This window comes from Entelurus aequoreus, linkage group LG15 (genome assembly GCF_033978785.1).
Source record: "Entelurus aequoreus isolate RoL-2023_Sb linkage group LG15, RoL_Eaeq_v1.1, whole genome shotgun sequence".
Taxonomy (NCBI): Eukaryota; Metazoa; Chordata; class Actinopteri; order Syngnathiformes; family Syngnathidae; genus Entelurus; species Entelurus aequoreus.
In genome coordinates, this window is record NC_084745.1 from 12523204 (window position 1) to 12539525 (window position 16322).

Here is a 16322-nt window from a genome sequence, read left to right on the forward strand (position 1 = left end):
CTTCAGGATGGCGCCGACTAGCAGTGCTATGCTCCAACTGCTTCCCCAAGTTGGCTAGCTACATGCCATCTCATGTTTTTGATGATTTCTTTCTAATTCAATGAATTTCTTCTCAGCGCCGTCTTTTTTTCCTTCCCATAGTCATCTCTAGCTGCAAGCTAATGCTAACGAGTAAGACAGGATGTTTTGGTCGGATCTTATGAGGTTCACTGTGGCATCCGCTAAGCTCGTAACTCACGTATTTGCTTTAGACCTAAAGTGTGACCATCATCATCACCATGAATTGATCACGTGGACCCCGACTAAAACAAGTTGAAAAACTTATTCGGGTGTTACCATTTAGTGGTCAATTGTACGGAATATGTACTGAACTGTGCAATCTACTAATAAAAGTTTCAATCAATCAATCAATCAATCCCAGAGACGGCTCTTATCCCAAAAAACTGCCATCCCGAGGTACTACTGTAGTTTAGTGTAGGAAATCTGTTGTTGTTTAAGTGTGTTTGACATGCATCAGATCTTGCTGCCGTGAGCCTCACGTGTCCCAGAGTTGATCTCCAAGAATGGAAAAGGAGTGTTTGTCATTTTCCCACGATACTCCCCCGTCTGGAGGCCCCCGTCTGCTAAAGCTCAGCTCATTCTGTCAATTTGGTGAACTGGATCCCTGCCTGAGGCGGGACATACCTCCTGAAGAGGTGACCTCCCCCGTCCCACAGCTCGCTTCTTGTCATTTAGCTTTTTTTTTTCCACTCCTTACATAACGGATGATGTGTTGTGTTTTTTTCCTTCTTCTTCTAGCCTAACCGGGAATTGAGTCAATGTTTGAAATGTTTTTTTTCCCCGCAAGTCGCACAAGGCTCACGTCGCTAACTAACTGCGCACGCACATGTTGCTCAAGTGCGGGCTTGTGCCAGCAGTGCACATGTTTATGTATCTGGAGGCATGTTCCTCCTCCTATCTGGGACAAATCCCAGTCTGGCTCCAACATGGAGTTCCGATTGTGAGAGACGGGGCGGGCGACTCCTCCCTGTGAGCTCTTAATTAACTTTGGGCCGAGACCTCAGCACCGCTTCAATCGGAGTGACCTTCAGAGGACAACAGTAGCAACACGCAAAGATAAAAACATGTGCAAAGTTACACTTTGTAATCGTGTTTGAGCGAAATGTAGTACTGGTACGAAATCATTCCGCTTCATTGTTCTTAGACCTTAGGGCAGTGGTTCTTAACCTTGTTGGAGGTACCGAACCCCACCAGTTTCATATGCGCATTCACCAAACCCTTCTTTAGTGAAAAATATTTTTTTTATTTTTTTTTTCAAATTCAAGACAAAGTTATGTTTTTTTACTGGTGCACAAAATGAACCGTGCATGAACATCACCTGGTTCAAAGAACAAAATTACACACCTGCAAATCAGATGGTAAATTAGAGGGAACATTGTTTGGGGGTAGGGCTGGGCGATATGGCCTTTTAATATCTCAATATTTTTAAGCCATGTCACGATACACGATATATATCTCCATATTTTGCGTTAGCCTTGAATGAACACTTGATGCATATAATCACAGCAGTATGATGATTCTATGTGTCTACATTAAAACATTCTTGTTCATACTGCATTAATATATGCTCATTTTAAACTTTCATGCAGAGAGGGAAGCCACAATTAAGTCAATTTACCAAAACTGTATTTATTAAACAGTTATTAAGCAGTGGCACAAGCATTCATGTCGTTTCCAAAACAGAAAGTGCCAGATTGTCAGAGACATTTTAAAACAAGCTATTAGTGCACTTTTGTGCATGATGTCACTAAAATGACATATCAAAACAACACTAAATTAAAGTGCACTTTTTGTACAGAACGCCACTATAATAGTTTACAACAAATAAAGTGCACTTTTGTGCATGATGTCACACAAGATATTTCAACAATTGTCAAATAAAAATGAGCTGCATAATAGTAAATCAAATAGTGTATGTCCTTCGCTATGTGGTAGGTTCCTGCGGACGTTATCTCCTTCTGTTGTTGACTAATTTTTTTATACGGTGTTGATCTGGAAATGGTTGCTTCGGCATTTTGTTGGTGTGGCACCGGCCGGAGATGTTGACATGCGGAGTTTCAAGCACTCCTCATTCTCTAGCGGGTGACTTTTCAAATGATGCTACAAATTAGCAGTAGGCGCTACTTTTTGTAACAACGCTTTTGCCGCATACTTGTTCGACATCTTCCCGCTTGAAGCCAAACCTCCGCCAGACGATGGACCCCGTGCTGTTTTTATTAGGAATTAATTCTTCCTTCATTTGTTACCAGATTCACACTTTCTCTCTCTCGTATTACCACTCGCACCACTCCGCATTAGCATCACAGCTAATGTTACCCATGCTGCTACCTCTCTGCTCCGCGAGGGCGTATGACGCGACAGTATGTGACGTATGTAAGAAGGTGCGCTTGTTTTATGTCTCTGTGAGAAGGAGAGACAAGAAAGAGTGAGAAAAGCCTGTAGTGTAATGCCCGCAGCTAAAAGCAACTGCGTGAGAACCTATACTCAAATATCACGGTATTTTCTATATCGCACAGAGACAAACCCGCGATACATTGAGTATATTCGATATATCGCCCAGCCCTATTTGGGGGTATCCATAATACGCCGATAGGGAGTAGTATTTATTTACTCAATGAGACGGTTTTGTCTTGACCTCCGCGGCGGAGGCTCCGTCGAACCCCTGAGGCCGACTCACCGAACCGCTAGGGTTCAATCGAACCCAGGTTAAGAACCACTGCCTTAGGGTAAGGATAAGTTGTAATATTAGAATAAATATGTCATGTACTCTGAATAAAATTATTTGTTTATTCACAAGGGGGGGGTCGCAATAAAGGTTTTTTTTTACAGGTGAATGGGAAAATTCCCCTCACTAAGTTTAGTCATCTAATATTAATAACACCTTATAACCAATTGTAGAAGAAAAAAAAGATTGAAATTGGGCTTATTTTTTTGCAAAAAAGTACAGTTTGAAAATAAAAACAGTATACTAATTTCTGGCAAAAACACACTTTTTTTTCTTGTAATATTTCAAATTAATCAGTGTAGATCTGCAATCAATTTGTGGGGGTGTGGCATAAATAGGCCCTTTTCTACCTAAGGTTCAGGAACATTTGGTTCCTGGAGCCTCTAGTTCCTGGAACTATGTTTCTGTGGGAGTGTGTGGTTTGTGTCGTCAGCGCATTTCACAGTTCAGGTAGTTGATACAAATCAGACTGACGTATGGAGGAGTGGTTTGCTATATTTCTACACTGATAACATGTAAATAAACAGACTATATTAGGTCACAGTGCTTTTACTAAAGTCTAAGTCAAACCAAAAATGTTGAAAGAGCTATATTGGACTAAAAATACAACAACAAAAAATCTGTCAGGAGCTGCAAAAAATTAAGCGCCTTATATATGTAAGTGTTCTAATGAAGGCAGCACATGATTTAAGTGTCTATATTGGCTATATTACCATACTATCAAAATGACTATGTGTCTCCGGCTGACACAAGTCTTCTTTGACAGAAATATTGAAATGTAATGTTTATTCGACACATTTTTACAAAATTGGAAAACATTAGTAAAATGGTGTGTTTTCAGAGGGTGAGATAACTCCTGGAAATGGCCAAAGAATGAATAGAATGGCCAAAGGTATAGATGTGTGTGTCCAAGTTGAAGGGAACGGCAGGCTGTCTTCTTCTAGCGCAGGGGTAGGGAACCTATGGCTCCCGAGCCAGATGCGGCTCTTTTGATGACTGCATCTGGCTCTCAGATAAATATTAGCCGACATTGCTTAACACGATAAGTAATGAATAATTCCGCTCGTATTCACAGTGTTAAAAATAACGTTCATAACATTCTCAGGCATTTTAATCCATCCGTTTTCTACTGCACCTGTTCAAGAAGTCGCATTAATAGTAAGAATTATTGTATTTATTGTTGGTTAGCTTCAGAATAACAATGGTATTAAAAAGAATAAGAGACTTATTATACTTAAAAAATATTGGTCTTACTTAAAAATGCACGCATTTAGTTGTATTCAGTGTTAAAAAATATTATATGGCTCTCACGGAAATACATTTTAAAATATTTGGCTTTCATGGCTCTCTCAGGCAAAAAGGTTCCCGACCCCTGTTCTAGTGGATGTAATACAATCTTTACAAGCTGGGTAACGTTTGCTGTGGTCTGGAACAACATGGCACACAAACAACTATCAGAAAAGCAGCCAATATTGCATACAGAACGTGTCATGAGACATGCAAATATAAATTAAATACACAGAGGACATAAGTAAAGGAAATTTAATTAGCTCAGATTGGCTCCAGCACCCCCCGCGACCCCAAAAAGGGACAAGCGGTAGAAAATGGATGGATGGATACCTACAAACAAGGCGTAATGATGCAATATGTACATACAGCTAGCCTAAATAGCATGTTAGCATCAATTAGTTTGCAGTCATGCGGTGACCATATATGCCTGATTAACACTCCAACAAGTCAATAACATCAATGAAGCTCATGCTTGAGCAATCACGCACAGCATAAAAAGTGTGGTGGACAAAATGAGACAAAGGAGTGGCATAAAACACGTCTTTCTGGGGCAGCGTCGAAGAAAGTTGTACATGTAAATAAACTATGGGGAGTTCAAGGTCCGCCGAAATTAGTTGGACCAAACGGCGCTCGCTAAATACTCTCATCAGTGCAGCATGTTTAATATCAACAGTGGGATTTCTAACAATTAGGAAGGTTTGTGTCATGTTTGTCAACCTACAGAAACCATAATAAAACAAAAAATATATCCCCCCCATTTTTTTCCATTTTAATACATTTTTGGAAAAGCTCCAGGGAGCCACTAGGGCGGCGCTAATGAGCCGCGGGATGCCGACACCCGGTCTCAGTAATTGAATTGCAAAGCAATAGTATACAAAACAATATGATCAGAAAAAATAAAGTGTACCAAATTGTTCATAAAAAGTCAGGCTTTTGTCCGCAATGTCCAACAGTCAGAAAGTCGTCTTCTCAGTAGATGATGAATTCATGAGGGTAAGGCGGTTCCTTTTGGTCCATTTCAGCTGTCAATAACAAAATATACATAAAATATGACAACACGAAAACTTTCGGCTTTAGCGTTAGCTTGTTAGCAATACTTTCCAACCAGTGAAATACTTTGTATAGTTCAAGACTTACGGTCATTTAAAAACATCACTGCACATCATAAGGGCAGCTACAGTTTCCATCTTAAAGCTAAAAAAAAAATGTCCAGGGGGCCAGATTGAAAAGCTTAACGGGCCTTAATTTGGCCAGGTCTGGAGTGGTAGATGAGTGTGCCAGCCGGCTGGTGACACCAGTGTGGCTGCCATGAAGGCGTTGAAGGAGAACGGCTGTCAGGCATCACGAATCCTTTAGATACCAGCAAGCTGACTTGTTGACATTCCTGGCCTATCTCGCTCTTCCTGCCTGAGAAAAATAGTCGGGGTGATAGATCCCAAGTACTTACGTCGCTGCTCTTCGTCACTCCTCGGCACACAAGAAGACAATTGAGCGCCGTTTTGAAAGCGGCGCATTGTTCCGGCGGGAGTGGTGCTTGGCAGCGACGTTGCCGCCTTTACATGGATGACGGCAGCAGACCCCCTGCTGCTGCTGCATCAGCATGAGTGTAGTACTGCAGGTGTACGCTGAGCAAATGTCTCATTGTTCCCCACCAAGTCGGAAATGTGGCAATTTACTGCATTAATCAGACTGGATTAGCATTTCCCACTGCTTAGTCACGCTCAGAGAGGCCTGCTTCAAAGGGCCAGCTGCATGAGCCACCACTGTGAATCTCACACACACACCAGCCCACCCCGGGCCCCTGCTCTCACACCACAGCAGCAGACGCACGTCATGTTCTAACTGTGTGGCTTCTTTCTTAGGCCGTGGATAGAGATGTTCTTTGTTTACCTGTGACATCCTCTACAGCGGCTTGCTCACTCTCTGTGGTGCAAACACCAGGCAGAGTGTACTGTCAACAATGGCTGCTCGTGTGTGGAAGTGCTTGAGAAGGACTCAGTAGTGCTGTGGCAGCACTTTATCACACCTGGCATTTTTTAGTCCGGTTAAAACGGACTCTATAATGTTTTCTATGCTGCTTTCATTCATTTTGGTCTAGTTCTGAATTATTTGTTGACACGCCCCCCCCTTGGGGACATCATTTTCTTCACGTACTCCCTAAATTGAAGTACGATTGAAAACCTGATAATATTTATTTATTTATTCTTCTGTGCAAAAGACTCGGTGTTGCTGGTTCCAGCACCTACAGTATATCCGGAAAGTCTTCACTTTTTTGCACTTTGTGTTATGTTACATCCATCCATCCATTCATTTTCTACCGCTTATTCCCTTCGGGGTCGCGGGGGGCGCTGGAGCCTATCTCAGCTACAATCGGCCAGAAGGCGGGGTACACCCTGGACAAGTCGCCACCTCATCGCAGGGCCAACACAGATAGGCAGACAACATTCACACTCACATCCACACACTAGGGCCAATTTAGTGTTGCCAATCAACCTATCCCCAGGTGCATGTCTTTGGAGGTGGGAGGAAGCCGGAGTACCCGGAGGGAACTCACGCAGTCACGGGGAGAACATGCAAACTCCACACAGAAAGATCCCGAGCCCGGGATTGAACTCACGACTACTCAGGACCTTCGTGTTGTGAGGCAGACGCACTAACCCCTCTTCCACCGTGCTGCCCATGTTACAACCTTTTGAAAAAAAAAGAAAGAATAAATACATTTTTGTCCTGACAATTCAACACACAATACCCAATAATAACTGTGATTTTTTTTTTTTAGATTAGCAACTGTATTAAAAATTAAAAACAAAAAAATCCCATGTAAATAAGTATTCACAGCCTTTGATGAACATTTTGGCAGCAATTACAGCCACAAGTATTTTTGAATACGATGCCACAAGTTTGACAGTTTCTCCCATTCCTCTTTGCAGCACCTCTCAAACGTCATCAGATTGGATGGGAAGAGTTGGTTTTCATCCAGGATGTCTCTGTACATTGCTGCATTCATCTTAGTCTAGTCAGGGAGGTGACCAAGAACCCGATGGTCCCTCTATCAAAGCTACAACTTTCCTCCTGTGGAGAGAGGAGAACCTTCCAGAAGGGCAACCATCTCTGCAGCAAACCACCAATCAGGCCTATATGGTAGAGTGGCCAGACGGAAGCTAATTTTTGGTAAAAAAAAGTTTTCCAAAATGCACCTGAAAGACTCTCAGACCATGAGATAAGAATTATTTGGAAGATTGAAGTCTTTGGCTAGAATGCCAGGCGTCATGTTTGGAGGAAACCAGGTCAATACCTTCCCTACAGTGAAGCATGGTGGAGGCAGCATCATGCAGTTGGGGTGTTTTTCAGCGGCAGAAACTGGGGGATGAGTCAGGATAGAGGGAAAGATGAATGCAGCAATGTAGAGAGACATCCTGGATGAAAACCATTTGCCTACCATCCAATCTGATGGAGCTTGAGAGGTGCTGCAAAGAGGAATGGGCGAAACTGCCCAAAGATAGGTGTGCTAAGATTGTGGTAAAAAAAAATATATATATTTTCAAATTGTCGGTTTGGTGTATTGTCTGTAGAATTTTGAGGACAAAAATGAATTAATTACATTTTTGTAATAAGTCTGTGGTAAAATGTGGTAAAAAGTCAAGCGCTGTGAATACTTTGCGAATGCACTGTAATGCCACCTAGCTGACGACGTGTGTAGTGCCACCCCCTGACACCTTACCATGCCCGCCCCACTACATGCAAAGTACTGGTCTAATGATTATACAACTTTTGGGATTTTATATGTAAAAACAAATACTAGGTCATATATCTTTTAATAACTCAGGAACAGGATCAAAGTGGGTGTACTACATGTCCTCCCATTAAATCATCCGTCCATCTTTTTCAGTTTATCGCAGGTCGGGTCGTGGGGGCAGCAGCCTCATCATATAAGATGGTACGGGCATCTGGTCAGGATGCCCCACTAGTTTTTAGAGCATGTCCGACTTGTAGGAGACCACGGGGAAGACCCAGGACACGTTGGGGAGACTGTCTCCCAGCTGGAAACAAAAAATGTTAACAAACCCCCTGAATTGAAATCCTAATGAAAACCTGCCAGTACAGTGGACTGGACAGTGGGCTGTCGTAGTTTGTGGGGCATTAGCTTTGATGTCTGCTCCGAGGAACGTGTTGGCGAGAAGTCGGAGACAGGAGTGGTGGAACATTGACATGAGTTCCTAAAAATATTTATTTTGTCTATTTTATACAGTCTATTTTGGCAAATAAGTATGACATTTATTGCTATCTGATTGCGTATTAGTCCGATGAATGCAACCGGATCGTTCAGACTGCTTTTGCAATCCTTACATACCCTTTTTATATCCACATACAAAAGAGGCCTAGTTCGGGTTTGAAAAATTTGCAATTGCACTGTTCACAATGACATGAAGAAATCCGACACAGGTCACATATGGGCAAAAAAATTCAAAATTGGCCTGCAGTGTGAACAATGCCTATGCTAACAGTGTTTCCCATAAACTACCAAGATATGTGGCGGTGGGGGCGTGGCTATGGGCGTGGTCATCATGACATCATTGAGTAATTTGCATAATTTACTACAATGATATGATTTTCTCTAAAAATGCTCAAAAAATGTATACTTACTAATTAATAATAACAGTTTTGTTTTAAACGTCCATCCATCCATCCATTTTACAATATAATTACAACACTTTATGTACATATTTATATACAGATTTGAACAACAAGTTATTCACTGAAATATATTTATTAATTGTGGTTCTTACAAAAATATATCTTATAAAAGCTAAAATGTCTCTTAAAGCTCTGCCCCTTTAATTAGTGCATACTAAATAATTTAACTTTAGCCTACTACTACAACCATATGATTTACCGGCAACATAAAGTGAAACAGAGGCAGAGGTGTCCTGTCACAGTCAGTAACAAATAAACAGAAAACAGTAGTGGTGGTAGATAGACACAAAGCGTCATCAAACATCTGATCCACTTAACAAAGAGCTCCAAAAATCTTGATCCTACACTTCTCTTTTGTAAAGTAAATCTGAATAGCCGATATGGGCACCTACATCAACTATATGATTTGCCTGAGAAGCTGGACAGGACAAAAATAAAATTAAAAAATGTTTTGTTTTGTTTTTTGTTGCGGCTTTAATTCTTTCATGGCGGGCCGCCACAAATAAATGAATTTGTGGGAAACACTGGCTTATGATTAATTGAGAGTATTACGGTTGAGAAAAATACTAATGCAAACCAAGAGTGAACACACCCTAATAGTTAAAGTTGTGATCCTTTGCCATTCAGTTTTTACGAAGAATGCTCAATGATATTTATTTTGTTCCACAGGCAGAACCCAAAGACAGAGTCTCGTCCACAAGCGAAGACTCCCTCCCTGGCATCCATGCTTTCAAAGCAGACCCGCTGAGCCGCCCTCGACCACTCAGCGATCTCTATCCATACCCGGGTCAACCTGAAAAAAGCACCGTCCCGTATCTGCTGTCAGGCTGCAGCGCCCAGGTGCAGCCAGTGACCTTGGGCTCCGTGGCGGACGAGTACCGTCCGAACGGCGCCACGTCCTCCTCCGCCTGGTCCAACGCAGTCAGAGCTAAAGTCGAAGGAAACCCGGCCTCCGCCTCAAGGATCATGAGGCTGTTTTCCAGCTCCAGGAAGAGCCCCTTTCCCGCTACGAGTCCCACCGTCGACGGTGCCGCCGGACTTCCTGGGCTTGGTGTTGTGGATTCTTTTAAAAAGCTGCGCTCGTCTGTCTTCCAGGGAATTCAAAATCGAGGGACGACCTGTCAGGAAACTGGTAATGGCGTAACTGTCACGAACTCTGACCTGAATCAGATTGATTCTGCTGACTTGAAGCTTGAAGAAGCTCCCGGTGGAAACTTTAATGAGAATCGTTTGTCTGCAAGTCATTACAGCTCAGATATTGACGACGACGATGACGACGACGATGATGGCGGCGGTCTTCAACGTAATTCTTGCTTCTCCAGGAGCATCAAGAGAGCATACGGTGCAGGACGCATCACTCTGCTGGACATGGACGAGGACACCCGAGCAGGAAGTAGCGTTTCCGCTGACTGCAAGAAAGCGGAGCGGGGGTCAAAGACCGAAAACTCAGACGTGAAGGTGCTGAGCAGACTCAGCAAAAGCGCCGACAACCTTCACGTATATAAAGCACCTTTTAGACGCAAGGCCCCAACGCAAGGCGTGCCGTCTCCGCAGGAAGACCCCCAGAGGACTAGCATGTCTAACGGGACTGAACACATCCAGAGGACAGCCAGCGCGTCCTCAGTGGACTTGAGAGGACACGCTCGCATGAAGAGCCCAGTCACGGTTAAGGGACAGGTGCTTAAGCTCGTTGGCAGCATGACCGACCTGAGCGTCCTCCGCAGACGAAGCCCCTCTCCTGGCCCTGCTCCGCCCAGTCACACGACGCCCCTGAGCCGGCTCCACGACGACTATTCCCGACGCGTACCCTGCCGAGCCGCTAGCGAGCGACAGCCCCGGCCCTTGCCGGTCAGAGCTCGGGTGTTGTCCTCAGAACACCTCTCACTGGTTCACCACGCGCATCCTGATCGGGACGTCATCACCCACCAGGTCTCCGTGGAACCCCGACCGGGATCTATGACTATCACCACGTGTGGCTTTGAAGAAGCGTTTCCTGATGACCAGAAAGACCAAGGTGAAGTTGGCCAGCTAGTAACCAAGGTAATATGCTCTATGAAATATCGTATTTTTCGGAGTATTAGTCACACCGGTCGAAAATGCATAATAAAGAAAGAAAAAAACATATATAAGTCGCACTGGAGTATAAGTCGCATTTTTGGGGGAAATTTATTTGATAAAACCCAACACAAAGAATAGACATTTGAAAGGCAATTTAAAATAAATAAAGAACAGTGAACAACAGGCTGAATAAGTGTACGTTATATGACGCATAAATAACCTTCTGAGAACGTGCCTGGTATGTTAACGTAACATATTATGGTAAGAGTCATTCAAATAACTATAACATATAGAACATGCTATACGTTTACCAAACAATCTGTCACTCCTAATCGCTAAATCCGATGAAATCTTATACGTCTAGTCCAGGGGTCGGCAACCTTTACCACTCAAGGAGCCATTTCGGCAAGTTTCACAAATTAAAGAAAATAATGGGAGCCACAAAAAAAAAAATTAAATTTAAAATGAAAAACACCGCATACAAAGCTTAAATTGCTTTGTGCTATGTTAACCAGGGGTCTCAGACACACGCACCTTAATATGGAAATTTGATGTTAGTTCGGCCCGCGAGTTTTGAATGAATGGCGCTTGATAGCGTTATACTTGCCAACCTTCTCATTATTTCCGGGAGACTCCGGAATATCAGGGCGTGATGGCACTGCTTTTGGCGCCCTCTACAGCCTGCCTAAATAGTGTACCTGCTCGACCACATGTAGAATGCAGCTTCAGCTTGCTCACGTAAGTGACAGCAAGGCGTACTAGTTCAACAGCCACACAGCTTACACTGACGGTAGCCGTATAAAACAACTTTAACACTGTTAAGTTACAAATATGCGCCACACTTTGAACCCACACCAAAAAAGAATGACAAACACATTTCTGGAGAACATCTGCACTGTAACACAACATAAACACAACACAACAAATACCCAGAATCCCATGCAGCCCTAACTCTTCCGCTCAACCGACGCACGGAGGGGGGGAGGGTTGATGTGTGGGGGGGTTTGGTGGTAGCGGGGGTGTATAATCTAGACCGGAAGAGTTAGAGCTGCATGGGATTCTGGGTATTGGTTGTGTTGTGTTTGTTGTGTTACGGTGCGGATGTTCTCCAGAAATGGGTTTTTCATTCTTTTTTGGTGTGGGTTCACAGTGTGGCGCATATTTGTAATGTAACAGTGTTAAAGTTGTTTTATACGGCTACCGTCAGTGTAAGCTGTGTGGCTGATGACTAAGTATGCTTTGCTTTTTCCTACGTGTGCAAGTAAAAGCTACATACAACATGTGGCCGGGCTGGCACGCTGTTTGTAAATGCTATAGAGGACAATTACTGCAGTGCAATTAGGGCACGCCCTTAATTTAGTAATTAGAGTGAAAATAGGATCATATTTGCCCTGGGAGTTTTCTAGGAGAGGCACTGAGATCCATAAGTCTCCTGGGAAAATCGGGGGGTCGGCAAGTATGCAGCTGAGCCGCATCAGAGTGGTCAAAGAGCCGCATGCGGCTCCGGAGCCGCGGGTTGCCGACCCCTGGTCTAGTCTCTTACGTGAATGAGCTAAATAATATTATTTGATATTTTAGGGTAATGTGTTAATAATTTCACACATAAGTCGCTCCTGAGTATAAGTCGCACCCCCGGCCAAAGTATGAAAAAAACTGCGACTTATAGTCCGAAAAACACGGTACATTGTGGTTGTCTACAAGCATTTCTCACTGGAGATAGTACTCATGCGGTTCTGAGCTCAAAGTATTGAGTTACCTCCGCCAGGAGGTTATGCAGTCGCCAGGGTTTAGATGTCAGTCAGTTAGTTTCTCACCGAGTTCATTAGTTTGTCAGCTGTTTTTTCAGCTAGTTAGTTTGTCAATCAGTTTCTCGTTGAGTTAAATAACTAGTTTGTCAGTTAGTTTGTTCGTCAGTTGATTTCTCATTAAGTTAGTTTGTTTGTCAGCTAGTTTGTTAGTCAGTTTGTTTTACATGTCAGTTAGTTTGTTTGTCTGTTAGTTAGCAACCTAGCTCATCGTATGGTCGGACTTTGATGAAACTTTCAGTGCCTGTCAGAAATGGGATAAGGAACAAGTGATTCGATTTTGGGGGTGATCCAAATCACCGTCTAGATACTTTACTTTTCTAGTTTATTTTATGTCGGCAGTTATTGTTCTTTTTTTATTGTCTGCACAAACGCTGGAAGGAAGGAAAGATGGCATCAAAATTTGACGTTGTTTCCGACTTAAATTTAATATGACATCTGCAATAGAGATCGACCGATTATCGGTGCCGAGATTTGCCAATTTGACATATATCAGTATCGGCCTCTTTATCTTTATCTTTTTGATTGTTTACATTTTTTAACAACTACAACAGAACTACTTAAACGGATACAATATAAACATACATACATAATAACAGTATTTTTTTAAATAAAATAAAATTTAGACCCCCACTTTCTGTTCCTCCTGCAATTTTGCTTGTACAGAGTATCTCTTCTGCTGAGCTTTCCAAATTTCCATTTTTTTGCCGGGAAATCCAGTTTTTGTCCTCTTTTTTTTCCCCCAGCGTCATACGGTTCTGTTTTGTTTGTTTCGCTACTGCAACAAACAATCCTTCATCCACATCAAGGAGTGTGGGCTCATTAAAGGAGAGTTTCAGATTCAATCATTCAATCAAATAACACTATAGAGATGGATTGACATGAAGACAGGAAATTCTACATCTCGACCAAAAATCCCAACTTTGTGTAAATATATTGATACATAGATTATTATATAAGTAAAGAAAAGCAGGCAGCAGCTCACACATTATCATACTTTCTGTAACATCCAGGAAGAAATGTCAGCCGTCTTGAAAAATGTCTCAACTATAAGACAAATCCGAATCCTACTCCAAGGGACTTTAAATGGCAATCCTCGAGTCCTACGCTCTAGGTTTCTCTTGTTTATGCTTCTTGCAAGATGGTTTACTCAGTAATTATGCCACATTTTACTGATGTCGATTAACCAAATGTATTTGTAAGGTTACGCAGCAATATTTTCGTCGGGAATCGGGACAGATTGTTGGCATTACCCTGCTAAAATTTCTAGTTTGACCGCACGGACCACCATCGAAATAACGATATATATTAATACATTATATATGGCATAGGCCTACTTTGATGGCAAGCCAAGGTCAACAGTAAAATAACCACCACATTTCGTTCAGCATAACTCCATGTTGCATCCAACCTGACATTCTCTTCCATGTACGCACATCACCATCTTTCAGTGCAGAGTGCTATTCTATGAGCCGACCCACGTTACGCATAAACCACTTTACGCATAAATCATATAGTCTAGTACCATGTCAATACACAAAGTAGAACATCATTACATGTAATGCATTATATTGTGCCAAGCAAATACCACCCCATATGTTCCTGATGCACATACAGTACCAGAAACCGCATTTAACCGTGCTAATGTTGGAACGCATTTCCTGAGCGTACCAACATTGAGAACGAAATAGGCACTGACACTACCCATATCCACTTAGGTTTTATTTGTCAAATGTATTTTTACCTGTCAGTTGGATGACACATCAACATACAGGCTGGCATATATTTCCCTCGTTAGCCTGTATGTCAATGTGTCATAGACCAGGCTGGCATGCTAAGCTACACAAGTGTGATGGTGCTTCGCTCCTAAGCATACGTTGCAAGAACATACTAGCTTTGTTAGACAAGATCATAGACTGTATAGGACAATATAGTTTACATAGCAAATGTCCATTTCCATTTATTACAAGTACGGTAATAAGAAAACGTAAATGCCTGACTTACCTATAAAGGAGGAAATTAGCAAGTTTGACGTCAGATGAAAACATCTTCTCTGCCTTCAATCGTCTCCATCTTTCAAAGGCATCCTCGTTTTGTTCCTGGCTTTGTCATGAATAAGTTAAGAATCGTAACGACGCCTTGACTAAGGTCTGACATGTTTAATAACTTTACCAGTGGCAGTAGCTCAACGAAGAGTGTGGTGCGTAACTGGCAACCTGGATGTGACACACTCACAAACTTTCTCATTGGTCAAACGGTAGAGGGTGAGGCATCAAAATGAAAACAATAACAATATTTCAGGGCTGTAAATCTAATTCAGGCTGAACTACTGTTATCAGTTATAGAGGTATTCGAACAAAACATTTATTAATGCCTTTTGACGTATCAGGGTCATTTGATGATGACTTGACATAAAATGATTACATATTGCACCTTTAAATATAAGATACAGAATTTGAGTTTTTGGTCACCGCTTGCCAAAGCACTGGAGAGAAGCACTGATGTATACAATTAATTAAATAATACAAATACTAATTTACCATTTGAATGTGTTGTTTTGTAAATGTTAACTTGAAATAAAAGTATTATAGTATTCACTACACCGCTCATACTTTGTTTACTGCAGAATGTTTGTGATGACAAGCAAAATGAAAAAATAACTTTGAGGCAAAAAAGTTGTCTTTACCCCCACAAAACGTACTGAAAAAGAAGCAAAACCATGGTCCTAAAACCAGGTACAGACTGTAGCCTGGGTGACCTGTCGTGTTGCACTTCTTGTAAACACAGTTTATACTGTACATATATATATATATATATATGAACGAAATGACTGTTGTCAGCTGTTAGCATATATTACCTCCAACAAACATGGCGGACATGTCTGTTACAGGATACTGCCGTAGTAAACAGTAGGGATGCACCAGTACTCGCTATAATCCTGCACGGGACAATCCGCTTTAATGAAAAAAATAAAAATTAAAAAACGTGATATTAACAGAGATCATATGATATGAAAAACTTAAATCATGATAAAAAAAATTGCCATATCGCCCAGCTCTAATTTGACCTAAAATATTGGTCAAAATTGTGACGATTTTTGCATTTATTGTAATTAAGAAGCACACTATGGTGGTAAAATAAGTGTAAAAAAATTAATTAAAAACAATTAAAACTGAATTGTTTTTTATATTTATATATATATATATATATATATTGTAATTTAAATGTATTATTGCTATTATTATTATTTTACTTGTTGTGGTTTATTCTTTACTAATTGATTTCCTTTTTTTTAAAGTTTTGGTGGTACAATAAATATTAATTTTCTTGACTACAATATCAATCAAAAATAATCGTGATTAACGTATGCTATTCATGTTTAAATATTTTTAATGCAAATGAATATCAGCTCCCAATATCGAACATCAACTTCTTGATGATCGAAAAAAAACAACTTATATCAGTCGATCTCTGGTCTGCAGCCAACGCCAACAAAGCCGGCAGCAGCTTTTGGGTTTATTGGAAATCATTAAGTCGCAATTCAATCAATCAATCAATCAATGTTAAGCTGCGGGTCAGCTTTCAAGAATGGAAGAAAAGATTAGGAAACATTTCTTCTTGTGTGAGGAACAGCTGATGCTGGTTGTACACTCACTGACCCTCGTCTTCGCCAATGAAAGATGCGGTAA

At 41.6% G+C, this 16322-nt stretch overlaps 1 protein-coding gene across 1 annotated transcript in view; it reads left to right on the forward strand.

Moving 5' to 3' along the window:
* The window catches only part of spata13 (spermatogenesis associated 13), a 52330-nt gene that overhangs the window by 11295 nt on the left and 24713 nt on the right, over nucleotides 1-16322 (forward strand). Inside the window, exon 2 of the mRNA XM_062020872.1 lies at nucleotides 9440-10810. Coding sequence (XP_061876856.1) covers nucleotides 9440-10810 — 1371 coding nt within the window. The remainder of the gene's footprint in view (nucleotides 1-9439; nucleotides 10811-16322) is intronic.